Source organism: Perna viridis, chromosome 11 (assembly GCF_037379345.1).
Source record: "Perna viridis isolate PV_CMFRI_1.1 ecotype Kerala chromosome 11, ASM3737934v1, whole genome shotgun sequence".
In the NCBI taxonomy this organism is placed as follows: domain Eukaryota; kingdom Metazoa; phylum Mollusca; class Bivalvia; order Mytilida; family Mytilidae; genus Perna; species Perna viridis.
Window position 1 is genome coordinate 31201826 of NC_142455.1, and position 16075 is coordinate 31217900.

The window sequence follows — 16075 nt, forward strand, 5'->3', positions numbered from 1 at the left end:
GGTATTATTTTCGGACCATCTTGGTCGGTGATTCTGGATAAGAAGCTGATTTACCTTTTTGATGCACATGGTAAATACATAATGTACTTTCTCGTTATTTTTTCAGAGCTTCAAACTGCCTGCAGAAAATGAGGGATAAAGGTTTTTACACTTGGGAGTCGGTATTTCGGGTATCCTGAGCCTGAGCTCAACTTCCCCGAGTTGAAAATGATTACTGTCGACATCTTTTTTTCAAAATGAGGTGAATTTCGTAGATTTTTTATAAATATAAATGTATTGAGATTTAATAAGAGATAAATTTTACTTTCAAGTGTTTCAAAATAGGTATTTTAGGTATCCCTTCTCGGGAAAGGTAGGTAACTCGATATTAAACTGCCTCTAGATCCTAGCTCATGCTTGGGCTCGGGATACACGAAATACCGACTCCCTACTCACTAAAATGACTAAAATCATACATATTGGACTATAATTGTTTGTGTTGATCCATGTGTAAGTGCTATCTAGCTATGAATATGTTTTTTGTCGTTTAACAATTTATATTTTGATTTTCATAAAACATGTATAAGACTGACTGTGGCCCTTCAGTTCTAAACTTAACTTTTAATAATTAATGCTGAAAAAATAAGAAATCTGTGAGCAATGGCTCACTAGTGATACCCCTGCTTTCTATCATGATATAAAGAAAATAAACAAAGTCGTATGTAAACAGGAAGTTGTTGTCGATTTTTTCCGAAAATGGATCACACTCTATGGCATACATGCAAGAAGAATGTGTTAAAATATCAAGCCGCTACGGTAATTGCCGAGAAACATGCCACAATAACTTCAACTTTCAGAATATGTCAAAAATAAAAATAAAATAAATAAAAATAAATATGTCCAACAAAAATAGGAAGTTGTCGATTTTTCCGAAAATGTATCCTACCATGTACCTACAGGAAGAATGTGTTAACATTTCAAGCCGCTGTGATGAATAATTACTAAGAAAAATGCCACGAAAGTTTAATTTCTAAAATATGTCCAAAAAAAAGTCCTTGTCGAATTTTTCCGAAAGGAAGAATGTTTAATGTTTTAAGCCGCTGTGAAGAATAGTTGCTGAGAAAACTGAAAAAAAGGTGTTTCGGAAACTAGGATTCATGGAAACACGGGCCCACGGGAACACAGACACACGGACAAGGGTAAAGTAGTATACCCCTATCTTTCGGAGCGGGGTGTAATTAAAAATCAAGAACAACTCTACATATATAGTTGCTTTTTTGTACTCAAACAGTGCAATAACAACAATCTTTAAGACAAGTTTGAAGCTATGCACCTAACTAAACAAAAGCGTATGCTTCTACATACTCCCCGCCAAAAACATACAATGTATTGGAATTGCTCAATGAGTGTTTGCTGACGTTTTCCACATGTTGAGACCAAGTGTACCTTTCCAGTTCCGTAGATATCTAGCACCAGGGTTAATCTAGAAGATAAAACGGCGATACCTTTAGGTGAATTTATAGCAGTATCTATGTGGCAATAAATGTCCGTATCATCCACAGTTCTGCATTTAATTTTATTGTCTTTGGTCGTATAATATATCTTCTTACAATTAACGTCTATTTTATTATCAGTGTTGATATTTGTAGGAAAGCATTCCTTTAGCTTTACTTTACCAATCGCTGTGTTACATTTTAAAATAGCCCCATACACCAAAACGTACATAATTCCATCTACGGCACAAATACCACCAACATATTCACTGCGAGTTAATACTTTACGTAGTTCAGCCACTTCGGTTTCATCTGCAATTTTCACACCGTAAATATGTTTATCATAACATGAAACGTAAGTTTCTTTGTTCTTTTTATCGTAACATATTCTCTTCGGTGTTCCTCTAAACTTTATGGTCCTTACAATGGAGCCAGACTTAACGTCGAAAAGATAAAGTTTGCGTTCGTCATCCTTACCAAGTAAACAGTAAAGTTTACTAATACTTGTTCCACATGCAATCGAACTTCCTTCAATTTTATTGGATGACATTCTCCTTAATTTTAATCCTTCGAATGACTTAAACCATTCTATTCCTAATTCCCGACATGATCTGTAAATATCATCTAATGAATTTTCCTCTATCTTTGTGGTAAATTCGAACGAATCTATTGTATCGATGGTGTATACTCCATGCAACAGTTTGTTTCCCGTAAAGGCAAGACTAATGTATCGATGGTGTATACTCCATGCAACAGTTTGTTTCCCGTAAAGGCAAGACTAATGTATCGAGGGGTATACTCCATGCAACAGTTTGTTTCCCGTAAAGGCAAGACTAATGTATCGATGGTGTATACTCCATGCAACAGTTTGTTTCCCGTAAAGGCAAGACTAATGTATCGATGGTGTATACTTCATGCAACAGTTTGTTTCCCGTAATGGCAAGACTAATTAACTTCTTATTTAAATGGTTTGCTGAAATATCATTCAAACTTTCACCAATTTGTATCTTGATACTCTCATTGAGGATAAATATTTGATTTCTGGTTATACGCTCTTTAGATATCTGTACTGCCTTTATCCAGTGTTTAATATTCTTTACCATTTGTTCAATTAAACGAATGCCAACATTCAGTTTGGTATTCTCTTCTTCGTGAAAAATGCACAAATCTTTCCTGAATGTTTCGAATAAGTTATCGAGTTTGCTTTTCACACCATCTACAAACTTTGCACCTTCATCTTTAGCATTTCCCACCTTCAGTTGTAAGGATCTCTTTTGCTCTTCTTTCTGTTGTAGCAGAGCAATACATGTCTCTTGTATCGTCTGTAAATTTTCTGGTATTCTGTCGTACAAAGTGTTAGCGTTTTCCATCAAAAATTTTATTGGAGCTGTCTCGCATATTCGATGCTGCATACTCAAGCAAAAACTGCAACAGACTGTGTTGTGGTCAAGACAAAAATGGTCTACACGATTCTCTTGATGTATACAACAAAGATCCGAAACAGCATGCATATCTAGTCCTTCTGTGTCAGTGTAAATATCCTCAAGAGGCAAAACACGGTGCCCTTGGAGGAGTTTCATTCCACTGTGCATTACGTTACATCTCTTGCACATGGCCTCTCTACACACTAATCACCACACCATAGCCTCTGATTTTTCTTTGAGACGTTCACAGACAGCACACTGAATCTTATTGCCAGCTTTCAAAGTTAATATTATACCAATGATGAAATTTCTCGTAAGGGAGCCTGTCCATTTTGTAACATCGAGCACTTGATCCTCTAACTTCAGAGTTGTCCTGACAGGTGAATTCGGATATTTTTTTCTTTGCCTTTGTTTTTTTCTAGTGATTTTATAAACTCACCGATACATTGTTTGCAAAACGAATGAAGACATGGCAAACTCACTGGTGACTTATATGTCTCCAAACACAGGGAACACGTTGACATATTTTTCTCGGTCTCGAGGGAAGAAAGTACCTGTGTCATGTTGTAAACTACATCGCGTTGAAATTTTTTTTAATTATCTCCCTTTTACTGTTATGTTTCATCCAAATTTTTGGGTTCATAACTGATTATAATTAGCAACCATTTGCTTCCACCCTTGGCAAAGCATTTGCATCACTACATATGTTTGTTTGTTTGTTTGTTGGGGTTTAACGTCCGAGCAGCAATATTTCAGCTATATTCAGACAATGAACATGAAATGGATGATAAAATGAACATGAAATGATAAAAAAGGATGGGTCACAAGGATAATAGGGTCGACAAATTTTGATTGCCACTAGAAAAAAGGGGGGATGGGTAGGGTCGGGCAATTTAGCCTCCTGTGGCGGAGCGCAAAGGTTCCTACTCTTATAGAATACCACAGCAGGGTTCTTTAACGTGCGAGGAACGTGGCGTATTTCCTAACACGGTGCACCACTATGGTTTGCGGTCAGGTTTTCCGTATTATAGCCTGACAACCCAAGCATGTAACACGCCAGGGGTACCCCATTCTACCACCTGGGGCACACATCCCAGTTGCTCTGTGGGCAGAGCGCCTAGCCCCCGGCTAGGTTTCTGAGCACTATTTAGTCGCCTTTTACGACAAGCTTAGCGCTGCTGCAGGCCTATGCTTTTAACACCCGGACCTGCACGGGGCTCACTACATATGTACTGCAAAGCTAGAAAACCTTGTTAATTTGTGGAAAAAATAAACAGAAAAAAACTGGAATTTAACCAGAATCAAGTGGCCTGAGATGGCCACTAATTTCCTAGCGGATAAAATATATGTCAAAAGAATATGAAATACACTGTATTTATTAATGATAGCAGTGTTACAGAAGGGCCTAGTTAGCAGTGTTACAGAAGGGCCTAGTTAGCATGTTTTGAATACCGATTTTGTTTTGTTTACACGGGAGAAAATAGCGAATATGGCATTAGAAAAGTCTATGGAAATTCAAAAAAAAATGAACTTAAACCTTGTATCTATTATAACGAGAATGGATATGATGAATATGTCAAAAAGACCTCAATCTCATTGTGATTAAACATGTCAGCTCAAGGACATTTTTGGTCTTTAATGAATCACACCACAGGACAGGCTGCCGCTGGCCCCAAAACAACATTATACACAGGTACAGCGAAATAATTGCCCCATATACTTCATCAAAATGAATATAAAAGCAATTTGAAAGTGAAAACGAAACAGTACAGTCGTACAGAGGCCTGAAATTCCTGACTTATAACAGGCGTAAAAAATGCGACGGGGTTTAAGTACTTAGGTGTGATCCCACCACCTTTTTCGAATCAGGTCTCTGCGAAAAACAAAATATTGGAAAATTAAACACATCTAAAATAAGTTCAAAAAGGTCACGTATTTGTATAAAATTTATAAGACACAATCATTATCTGTCCCTACCCACACCCTTAAATGCCGCTTTCCTGTCCACAATAAAGAGATCAAATTCCATGTAAAAAATTTGCCTGTTAATTTGAAAAAAAGACAAAATTAACATTATAAATTCTACATATCCATGCAGAAACATGAATTTTCTTAAAGTTTTATTTTTATATGGTTTTTTTTTATAGTCCTGTAAAAAGAGCCAGAACAGAGCAGAGAACAAGTTGAGTCTTTTTTTGGCGATGTGATCAAGATTAGTCATTTGTATGATGGTAGTTTAAACATTTTTATTTAATAAAAAGTACAAGCAAGTGAAATTCCGAACTGGCCTCAAGTTAATACATAATGGAGGTTTACATGAACTAACTAATTTTTAGATACTTCATGTGTTTTAGCTGACAGCGAGACAATAACCGAATTATGAACAAAGGTCTGTGTTCTCTACTTTGGAGAGTCTTAAGACAACGTTGAAAAATCAAATGCAGATTTTGTCACCAACGGTAAAGGTAGGACTATAGCTAATGGCCGCTTAACTCCGTCCGTCCGTTCGTACATCACACTTAGTGGTATTTAGTTTGTGTAATCTGTTATTAAAAAAGTATCAAACCAATATCATTTTACATGTAAACTTTGCACAGTGATTATATACATATTGAAAATGTGCAAATCCTATCACTTTTTTCCTAAATTTTGATCATGTTGAACTTAACCTTTTTTTGTCACGTGTGTTAGAAGAGTTCCTGACATATTCTGACAGGCTTCTCTGACTGAATTACATATGTATGTACAAAATAATCATGAAAAGAGACACAGTATCCTAATTTCGGTTGGTACGACGAAAAGGAAGCCTTGCTATGTTTTAACTTGTTTTGATTAGTTAATATGATATAAATTAGTTTATTCTCCTTGCATATGTAATACGAGTTCCTTACATTTTGCTTATTTAAAACAAGGACATGTTCTTTTGAAAGGTTTGCATGACGTATTATCTAACTGTCTTTTTATCTATCCATAAAACATGTAAATACGCATTACAAGTGCAAAAGAGGTTACTACGTGAATAACAATATGATCTTCAGTAAAACACAGCACATTTATCGGACTTCATGTCCTTTGCAACAATGGAATCTGTATAAAGCAAACATGAACTTCAGCCCCGTAAAGTTTTTTAATTTTGAAATCAGTACAACGAAGAAATGGATAATTATTTTTTGAATGAGACCTGGAACCTGATTGCGTTCTCCTAAGAATAATAAGGTAAATACTTGCTATTTTATTTAAGTAAAGTCCTGCTCAGCGTAGTTAAGCGTCGTTAAATATTTTCTTTATTGTGTTTTTATATAATGATATGCCGTTTTTACTGAATAGACGTGATTTGAGTAGTTAGAATGAGTATATAACTGTGCCCAACTAAAGGATAAGCAAATTGTCTTCAACTTCAGATGCAAACTTAAACATGTCTCTTTGTGGTACCTGTTCAGAGAGTGGAGGGCGAAAAAAACCTGTTGTGTGGTGTCCTGAATGTGATGATTGGTTATGTCAAGCATGTGAAGACTACCACAGACTATCAAAAGCATCAAAACATCACCATACAATACCAATAGAAAAATATTGCGAGCTTCCGAAGATCATTTCTGATTTGAAGCTGTCTTGTGAAGTCCACGGCTTTGGATTCACTCATTACTGCAAGCAACATGAAATAGCAATATGTTCTAAATGTCTTCTGCCAGATCACAAAGATTGCAGCGACATTACGCCCATCGACCAAGCATTTAATAATATAAAAGCATCTGTTGCTCTTGAGCGACTAGAAAAAAGTTTACAACAATCCATTGAACGAGTCGCAAACGCAGCTAAAGCTGTAAGCGACAATCAAAAAAGTTTTACAGAAAGCAGCATTAATATCCAAAAAGCTTTGTCACAGAAACACGTCGAAATTCTAAAATACTTTGACAAACTCAAGAAACAGACAAACAGTTGTGTATTAGCCATTACAAAGAGTCATGAATCAACGTTTAAATCACTCCAGTATGAGATGTTGGAAAAGCAATTGGACTTACTGAAGTTAAGAGAAAGTATTTCTAAGATGAAAAAGCATGGCAATGAGTTGCAAGTATTATTAGGAATAAATGAAATAGGAAAACAACTGAACTACCATATTAAGTACATTACTAACCTTTATGCCTCATTAGACGGGGTCAGCTTAGATTTACAATTTCACAATAGCGTGATTAATTTAGAAAACAGTATCCCAGAAATAGGAAAAATACATATTTTAACAAAGCGGCCATCCACGGAGTTAACTTGGGACGATACTAAAGAAGCTCAGGTCCCCATTGTGCCACGCAAAACAATCCGAAGTAAGTTTATCTGCATATTTAACGTTTTTTCAATGCAAGGTTTAAATTAAACAATTTCAAAAATAAAAGCAGTTTTAAATAAATAATTCATCCACAAATCCTGCCAGAAATATCAGAAAACGGGTGAGATATGTACATAATTTGCAAAAAAAAATTGTTTAAAATGGCTTCAAGAGGCCTCATAACCATTGTTGTCAACCATTGACCAATGAATTGACACCAAACTAGCCTTAGCAGATAAATGTATATTAACAAATATAACAAATTACTTCATTAACAACAATTGTTTCGTTTTTGAATAAACAACAATAATAGTATAGTAAAGAATAGTTTGTATGTGATACTCGGTGAGGGGAAAATCAATACCGTGTCCTCACAAATTTTCCCATTTATAAACTTTAATAACTTCTGGTACTTGAAATTGCTTCTAATTTTATGCGCTTTATTCGACTCTAAATGCTGAGGCATAAAAACAGAGGATATTCAGGTATCAAAATTTAAGTACATGATAAAAAGGTGAAAGAGTAATCCAGGGAACCAAGGTTATAGCGGTAATCAAAAGAATGTAATCCAGGGACAAATACCAGACATGGAAAACAGACATACACAACAAAGAACATAAAGTAACTAAAATCATACATGCAAAGTAACAAAAGTAAATGAGCAACTCGGACTCCACTAAAAACTGGGAGCATGGACCAGGTGCACCGGTAGGGTAAGCCAGGAAACAGGGACAGTCGAGTACATTATGGAGACAACAGCTCTAGAATACGGTACCACATAAAATTTTCAGATAAGAAAAAGCGCGCACTGTATTATTTAAAGCACTTGCAAAATGAACTCCAATAAGAAACTGGGGTGTTATCAGCTCCTCCGGAAAGGTTTGCATGCCCTTCCCCGCTAGCGACACGTATCACATTGCAATAGGGTGAAATCCGTTCGGGGTCAAGTTCAGCGGGTTGTCAATCTGGAAAGACGAATTTAACGTTTCGTCTGATCTGTGAGATAGGAAATTTAAATCGGTCGATCAGTGTGAAACGTAAACCTTCTGTAATGATATCAACACACTCAACTGTATCCTCACTCAACTTCATTAAAATACATGTAGTTCAAAGCTAGATAAGAAAGTGTATTTGACCTCATCAAATTCCCCTATCCTGAATAAAATATAAATTGAAGAAATGATGTTTTAACACATTCAACTATAGCTAAAGTTAAACAAAATTCTCTATGAAAAAATCACGTGGTTATTTTTTACATTCAAAGGGGGGCGCTTTTCCACATTTTAGGTGTCCAAAATGAAACATACACAAACATGTACTATCAGTAATCTAGCCTTTGATCTAAGTAATCTAAGTTAAGGTAATCATTTGAACGAAACTGTACACGAAAAGTATTCATTTGTTTTTTTTTTTTTTATATAACTAAATATAAGCAAATAAAGGACAAGTCTTGAAACATATACCAAATATCGGCAAAAAGAAATACCGAAGCGTTAGCAGTGGGATGATTGAAATACGTCAAAATAAAAAAAAAACATTGCTTAAAAAATAACTAATTTGCAGTACATTTCATAGGTATTTCTGTATTTAACAAAGAAATATAATTTTGATATCTGTATCAAGTATTTTCTAATGAAGTTTTACGGTGCCTTCTTATCAAAGCAGTGAGGTCCTCGGTCAATTTATTTTTTATTAATTCTTTTCTTTTTGTTTGTTACAAAATGACATAAATACAAGTAAAAACATTTAATTAAAGTAAATGTAAAATGTAATTACATAATATAAAATAGATTACTCGCAGTTTCAAACTAGGGGGACCCTCTCATATTTCTTTGATAAGCATACATTGTTCCCTCTACTATGAAACACTTAGTCTAGTACATACATGCATGTAAATAATATCCATCATTTATTCAACTACGAAAATGCTTACATCAAAAGATAGGAAAAGGATGTTTTTGACTATCTTCACATAATTCTTAATGTAAACTATTAATTTTCATATAATTATGTTAGTACTCCCCCACCTAATCACATACAATGTCTTTGTAAGCTGAAAAATGGTACCTATTCCAGTGGCAAGTCATATCACCATAAATATACGGTGCCACTCTACACCCCAAGGTTTCTAAGCAAAATCAAGGTAACCAAATCTGAAGCGACTTGTAATTTTTTTAGTACAGAAAGTCCATGTAAGCTATTGTCTTCACTTGTCGCTTCTTTAAAAATCTTCTCCCTGGTGGATTATCACAAAATTAAGCCATCCTCACTTTTAGGGTACTTTCCTTGAAAATTGTGACGATTATACAGATTTTAATGCGTAAGACATAACTGTTACTTTAGACCACAGAAGTCGAGTAACTAATTTTTACATATAGGCTTAAAACCACTAATTCCACTTTCCATAGGCTTCTATGCTAATTTCACAATATTCAATGGCTTCTCTGGACTTTACCTTAACTTTAACCTGCAGAGGACTATATATCAGCATGATTCTACATATGTCAGCTCACAATCCTCAGAATGGCATGTGGGGTTAGCAGACTTGCAGTGCAGTACTGGTCACCGGAAGTGAAGTGTCTATAAATAGCATGGGAAATCTCAGTGTTTTCACAAGATAGGGGTATATTTAAAAATCATTATGGAGATTAGGCTTCACATCACAAGAAGCAAAATGCACCTATAAAATGTACAGAAATGTTTTTCCTTTCAGAAACTGTTTAAATTTTTTAAATAAGATGAGAACTTTTTTCACAGCACTATGAGGAACAGGGGTAATTTCTGCGTAGGACTATTTTTGCGTACGTTCCAAATGCTCATTGGTTGAATTGGTGGTCTGTAACCTTTATAAAGAGTCACTTTTTGTCTTAGAAAAAATAAATAACTATACAGGTATCTTCCTACACACATACTGAATGCATTTGCAAAGTTTCAGTGAAATGTGACAAGCACTTTTTTAAATATTTGATTTTTAAATATAGGGTAACCAAGTTGTGCGAGCAAAAAAGTGACAATACTCTACCATACTTAAATGCATTAAATATTTGCAAAGAACTTTTTCTGACTTTTCAAATAAAAAATATCAATCACAACTTGTTTTTTAACAATATTAATGAAGAAATAGTTTTAAAAGTAATCATTTTCTGAGAAATTGGTCTATTTTTAAAAATTTATTTCTGACATGCCTCCCCCTTTTTCTTGATCACATGTCAAAAATCCTAAATCTTTAAATTTTCACAAAAGGTGATATATTTGGCTTTAAATTTGTAAATACAGTGTTTTCACATTAAAACATGACCAGTAAAGGGCACCTAAAGCAAAAAAAGTACTCAATAATGGATTTTCCATGTTGCCATAGGGGAATGCTGATATGGCCTTAACCGCAGTAATGAAAGTGAGTTTTTCCTCATTTCTAACCTAATTTTTGCTCAAATCTACACAAAACTTGATTTCAAGTGCTTATTACCATCATATTTAGGTAAATATAGCCCTCAAAGTTTAATATTTGATATTTTTACTAAATTTTCTACACTTTTTACAAGATAGGACATAAAAATCAGCCAAAAAGACCAATTTTCCATAATTTGGACCTATAACTTAAAAAAATGCATATTTTGAAGGATTTTTGTAGTGTATTCCTCTCATGGCAAAGTTAACAAGATCTTCAAGTAGTTTAAAGCTATTTCAAGAAACTTTTCATTTTGCCATGGCTTCAGCTTAAGGCTAAAAACCACTAATTCCACTTTCCATAGGCTTCTATGCTAATTTCACAATATTCAATGGCTTCTCTGGACTTTACCTTAACTTTAACCTGCAGAGGACTATATATCAGCATGATTCTACATATGTCAGCTCACAATCCTCAGAATGGCATGTAGGGTTAGCAGACTTGCAGTGCAGTACTGGTCACCGGAAGTGAAGTGTCTATAAATAGCATGGGAAATCTCAGTGTTTTCACAAGATAGGGGTATATTTAAAAATCATTATGGAGATTAGGCTTCACATCACAAGAAGCAAAATGCACCTATAAAATGTACAGAAATGTTTTTCCTTTCAGAAACTGTTTAAATTTTTTAAATAAGATGAGAACTTTTTTCACAGCACTATGAGGAACAGGGGTAATTTCTGCGTAGGACTATTTTTGCGTACGTTCCAAATGCTCATTGGTTGAATTGGTGGTCTGTAACCTTTATAAAGAGTCACTTTTTGTCTTAGAAAAAATAAATAACTATACAGGTATCTTCCTACACACATACTGAATGCATTTGCAAAGTTTCAGTGAAATGTGACAAGCACTTTTTTAAATATTTGATTTTTAAATATAGGGTAACCAAGTTGTGCGAGCAAAAAAGTGACAATACTCTACCATACTTAAATGCATTAAATATTTGCAAAGAACTTTTTCTGACTTTTCAAATAAAAAATATCAATCACAACTTGTTTTTTAACAATATTAATGAAGAAATAGTTTTAAAAGTAATCATTTTCTGAGAAATTGGTCTATTTTTAAAAATTTATTTCTGACATGCCTCCCCCTTTTTCTTGATCACATGTCAAAAATCCTAAATCTTTAAATTTTCACAAAAGGTGATATATTTGGCTTTAAATTTGTAAATACAGTGTTTTCACATTAAAACATGACCAGTAAAGGGCACCTAAAGCAAAAAAAGTACTCAATAATGGATTTTCCATGTTGCCATAGGGGAATGCTGATATGGCCTTAACCGCAGTAATGAAAGTGAGTTTTTCCTCATTTCTAACCTAATTTTTGCTCAAATCTACACAAAACTTGATTTCAAGTGCTTATTACCATCATATTTAGGTAAATATAGCCCTCAAAGTTTAATATTTGATATTTTTACTAAATTTTCTACACTTTTTACAAGATAGGACATAAAAATCAGCCAAAAAGACCAATTTTCCATAATTTGGACCTATAACTTAAAAAAATGCATATTTTGAAGGATTTTTGTAGTGTATTCCTCTCATGGCAAAGTTAACAAGATCTTCAAGTAGTTTAAAGCTATTTCAAGAAACTTTTCATTTTGCCATGGCTTCAGCTTAAGGCTAAAAACCACTAATTCCACTTTCCATAGGCTTCTATGCTAATTTCACAATATTCAATGGCTTCTCTGGACTTTACCTTAACTTTAACCTGCAGAGGACTATATATCAGCATGATTCTACATATGTCAGCTCACAATCCTCAGAATGGCATGTAGGGTTAGCAGACTTGCAGTGCAGTACTGGTCACCGGAAGTGAAGTGTCTATAAATAGCATGGGAAATCTCAGTGTTTTCACAAGATAGGGGTATATTTAAAAATCATTATGGAGATTAGGCTTCACATCACAAGAAGCAAAATGCACCTATAAAATGTACAGAAATGTTTTTCCTTTCAGAAACTGTTTAAATTTTTTAAATAAGATGAGAACTTTTTTCACAGCACTATGAGGAACAGGGGTAATTTCTGCGTAGGACTATTTTTGCGTACGTTCCAAATGCTCATTGGTTGAATTGGTGGTCTGTAACCTTTATAAAGAGTCACTTTTTTGTCTTAGAAAAAATAAATAACTATACAGGTATCTTCCTACACACATACTGAATGCATTTGCAAAGTTTCAGTGAAATGTGACAAGCACTTTTTTAAATATTTGATTTTTAAATATAGGGTAACCAAGTTGTGCGAGCAAAAAAGTGACAATATTCTACCATACTTAAATGCATTAAATATTTGCAAAGAACTTTTTCTGACTTTTCAAATAAAAAATATCAATCACAACTTGTTTTTTAACAATATTAATGAAGAAATAGTTTTAAAAGTAATCATTTTCTGAGAAATTGGTCTATTTTTAAAAATTTATTTCTGACATGCCTCCCCCTTTTTCTTGATCACATGTCAAAAATCCTAAATCTTTAAATTTTCACAAAAGGTGATATATTTGGCTTTAAATTTGTAAATACAGTGTTTTCACATTAAAACATGACCAGTAAAGGGCACCTAAAGCAAAAAAAGTACTCAATAATGGATTTTCCATGTTGCCATAGGGGAATGCTGATATGGCCTTAACCGCAGTAATGAAAGTGAGTTTTTCCTCATTTCTAACCTAATTTTTGCTCAAATCTACACAAAACTTGATTTCAAGTGCTTATTACCATCATATTTAGGTAAATATAGCCCTCAAAGTTTAATATTTGATATTTTTACTAAATTTTCTACACTTTTTACAAGATAGGACATAAAAATCAGCCAAAAAGACCAATTTTCCATAATTTGGACCTATAACTTAAAAAAATGCATATTTTGAAGGATTTTTGTAGTGTATTCCTCTCATGGCAAAGTTAACAAGATCTTCAAGTAGTTTAAAGCTATTTCAAGAAACTTTTCATTTTGCCATGGCTTCAGCTTAAGGCTAAAAACCACTAATTCCACTTTCCATAGGCTTCTATGCTAATTTCACAATATTCAATGGCTTCTCTGGACTTTACCTTAACTTTAACCTGCAGAGGACTATATATCAGCATGATTCTACATATGTCAGCTCACAATCCTCAGAATGGCATGTGGGGTTAGCAGACTTGCAGTGCAGTACTGGTCACCGGAAGTGAAGTGTCTATAAATAGCATGGGAAATCTCAGTGTTTTCACAAGATAGGGGTATATTTAAAAATCATTATGGAGATTAGGCTTCACATCACAAGAAGCAAAATGCACCTATAAAATGTACAGAAATGTTTTTCCTTTCAGAAACTGTTTAAATTTTTTAAATAAGATGAGAACTTTTTTCACAGCACTATGAGGAACAGGGGTAATTTCTGCATAGGACTATTTTTGCGTACGTTCCAAATGCTCATTGGTTGAATTGGTGGTCTGTAACCTTTATAAAGAGTCACTTTTTGTCTTAGAAAAAATAAATAACTATACAGGTATCTTCCTACACACATACTGAATGCATTTGCAAAGTTTCAGTGAAATGTGACAAGCACTTTTTTAAATATTTGATTTTTAAATATAGGGTAACCAAGTTGTGCGAGCAAAAAAGTGACAATATTCTACCATACTTAAATGCATTAAATATTTGCAAAGAACTTTTTCTGACTTTTCAAATAAAAAATATCAATCACAACTTGTTTTTTAACAATATTAATGAAGAAATAGTTTTAAAAGTAATCATTTTCTGAGAAATTGGTCTATTTTTAAAAATTTATTTCTGACATGCCTCCCCCTTTTTCTTGATCACATGTCAAAAATCCTAAATCTTTAAATTTTCACAAAAGGTGATATATTTGGCTTTAAATTTGTAAATACAGTGTTTTCACATTAAAACATGACCAGTAAAGGGCACCTAAAGCAAAAAAAGTACTCAATAATGGATTTTCCATGTTGCCATAGGGGAATGCTGATATGGCCTTAACCGCAGTAATGAAAGTGAGTTTTTCCTCATTTCTAACCTAATTTTTGCTCAAATCTACACAAAACTTGATTTCAAGTGCTTATTACCATCATATTTAGGTAAATATAGCCCTCAAAGTTTAATATTTGATATTTTTACTAAATTTTCTACACTTTTTACAAGATAGGACATAAAAATCAGCCAAAAAGACCAATTTTCCATAATTTGGACCTATAACTTAAAAAAATGCATATTTTGAAGGATTTTTGTAGTGTATTCCTCTCATGGCAAAGTTAACAAGATCTTCAAGTAGTTTAAAGCTATTTCAAGAAACTTTTCATTTTGCCATGGCTTCAGCTTAAGGCTAAAAACCACTAATTCCACTTTCCATAGGCTTCTATGCTAATTTCACAATATTCAATGGCTTCTCTGGACTTTACCTTAACTTTAACCTGCAGAGGACTATATATCAGCATGATTCTACATATGTCAGCTCACAATCCTCAGAATGGCATGTGGGGTTAGCAGACTTGCAGTGCAGTACTGGTCACCGGAAGTGAAGTGTCTATAAATAGCATGGGAAATCTCAGTGTTTTCACAAGATAGGGGTATATTTAAAAATCATTATGGAGATTAGGCTTCACATCACAAGAAGCAAAATGCACCTATAAAATGTACAGAAATGTTTTTCCTTTCAGAAACTGTTTAAATTTTTTAAATAAGATGAGAACTTTTTTCACAGCACTATGAGGAACAGGGGTAATTTCTGCGTAGGACTATTTTTGCGTACATTCCAAATGCTCATTGGTTGAATTGGTGGTCTGTAACCTTTATAAAGAGTCACTTTTTGTCTTAGAAAAAATAAATAACTATACAGGTATCTTCCTACACACATACTGAATGCATTTGCAAAGTTTCAGTGAAATGTGACAAGCACTTTTTTAAATATTTGATTTTTAAATATAGGGTAACCAAGTTGTGCGAGCAAAAAAGTGACAATATTCTACCATACTTAAATGCATTAAATATTTGCAAAGAACTTTTTCTGACTTTTCAAATAAAAAATATCAATCACAACTTGTTTTTTAACAATATTAATGAAGAAATAGTTTTAAAAGTAATCATTTTCTGAGAAATTGGTCTATTTTTAAAAATTTATTTCTGACATGCCTCCCCCTTTTTCTTGATCACATGTCAAAAATCCTAAATCTTTAAATTTTCACAAAAGGTGATATATTTGGCTTTAAATTTGTAAATACAGTGTTTTCACATTAAAACATGACCAGTAAAGGGCACCTAAAGCAAAAAAAGTACTCAATAATGGATTTTCCATGTTGCCATAGGGGAATGCTGATATGGCCTTAACCGCAGTAATGAAAGTGAGTTTTTCCTCATTTCTAACCTAATTTTTGCTCAAATCTACACAAAACTTGATTTCAAGTGCTTATTACCATCATATTTAGGTA

The 16075-nt window shown here is 33.7% G+C and overlaps 2 protein-coding genes across 2 annotated transcripts in view; one reads left to right on the top strand and one right to left on the bottom strand.

The window, feature by feature from the left end:
- Positions 1-2305: 2305 nt before the first annotated feature.
- On the bottom strand, positions 2306-3064 carry LOC148603720 (uncharacterized). Its single transcript, XM_088551463.1, has one exon. It carries the CDS (start codon positions 3062-3064, stop codon positions 2306-2308), a length of 759 nt encoding a protein of 252 aa, XP_088407589.1.
- A 2848-nt stretch (positions 3065-5912) lies between these two features.
- LOC148603721 (tyrosine-protein kinase HCK-like) overlaps positions 5913-16075 on the top strand; it is a 94411-nt gene continuing 84248 nt past the window's right edge. Inside the window, exons 1-2 of the mRNA XM_088551853.1 lie at positions 5913-6112; positions 6298-7215. Of these exons, the coding sequence (XP_088407979.1) occupies positions 6312-7215 (904 nt within the window). The 5' untranslated portion in view covers positions 5913-6112; positions 6298-6311. The remainder of the gene's footprint in view (positions 6113-6297; positions 7216-16075) is intronic.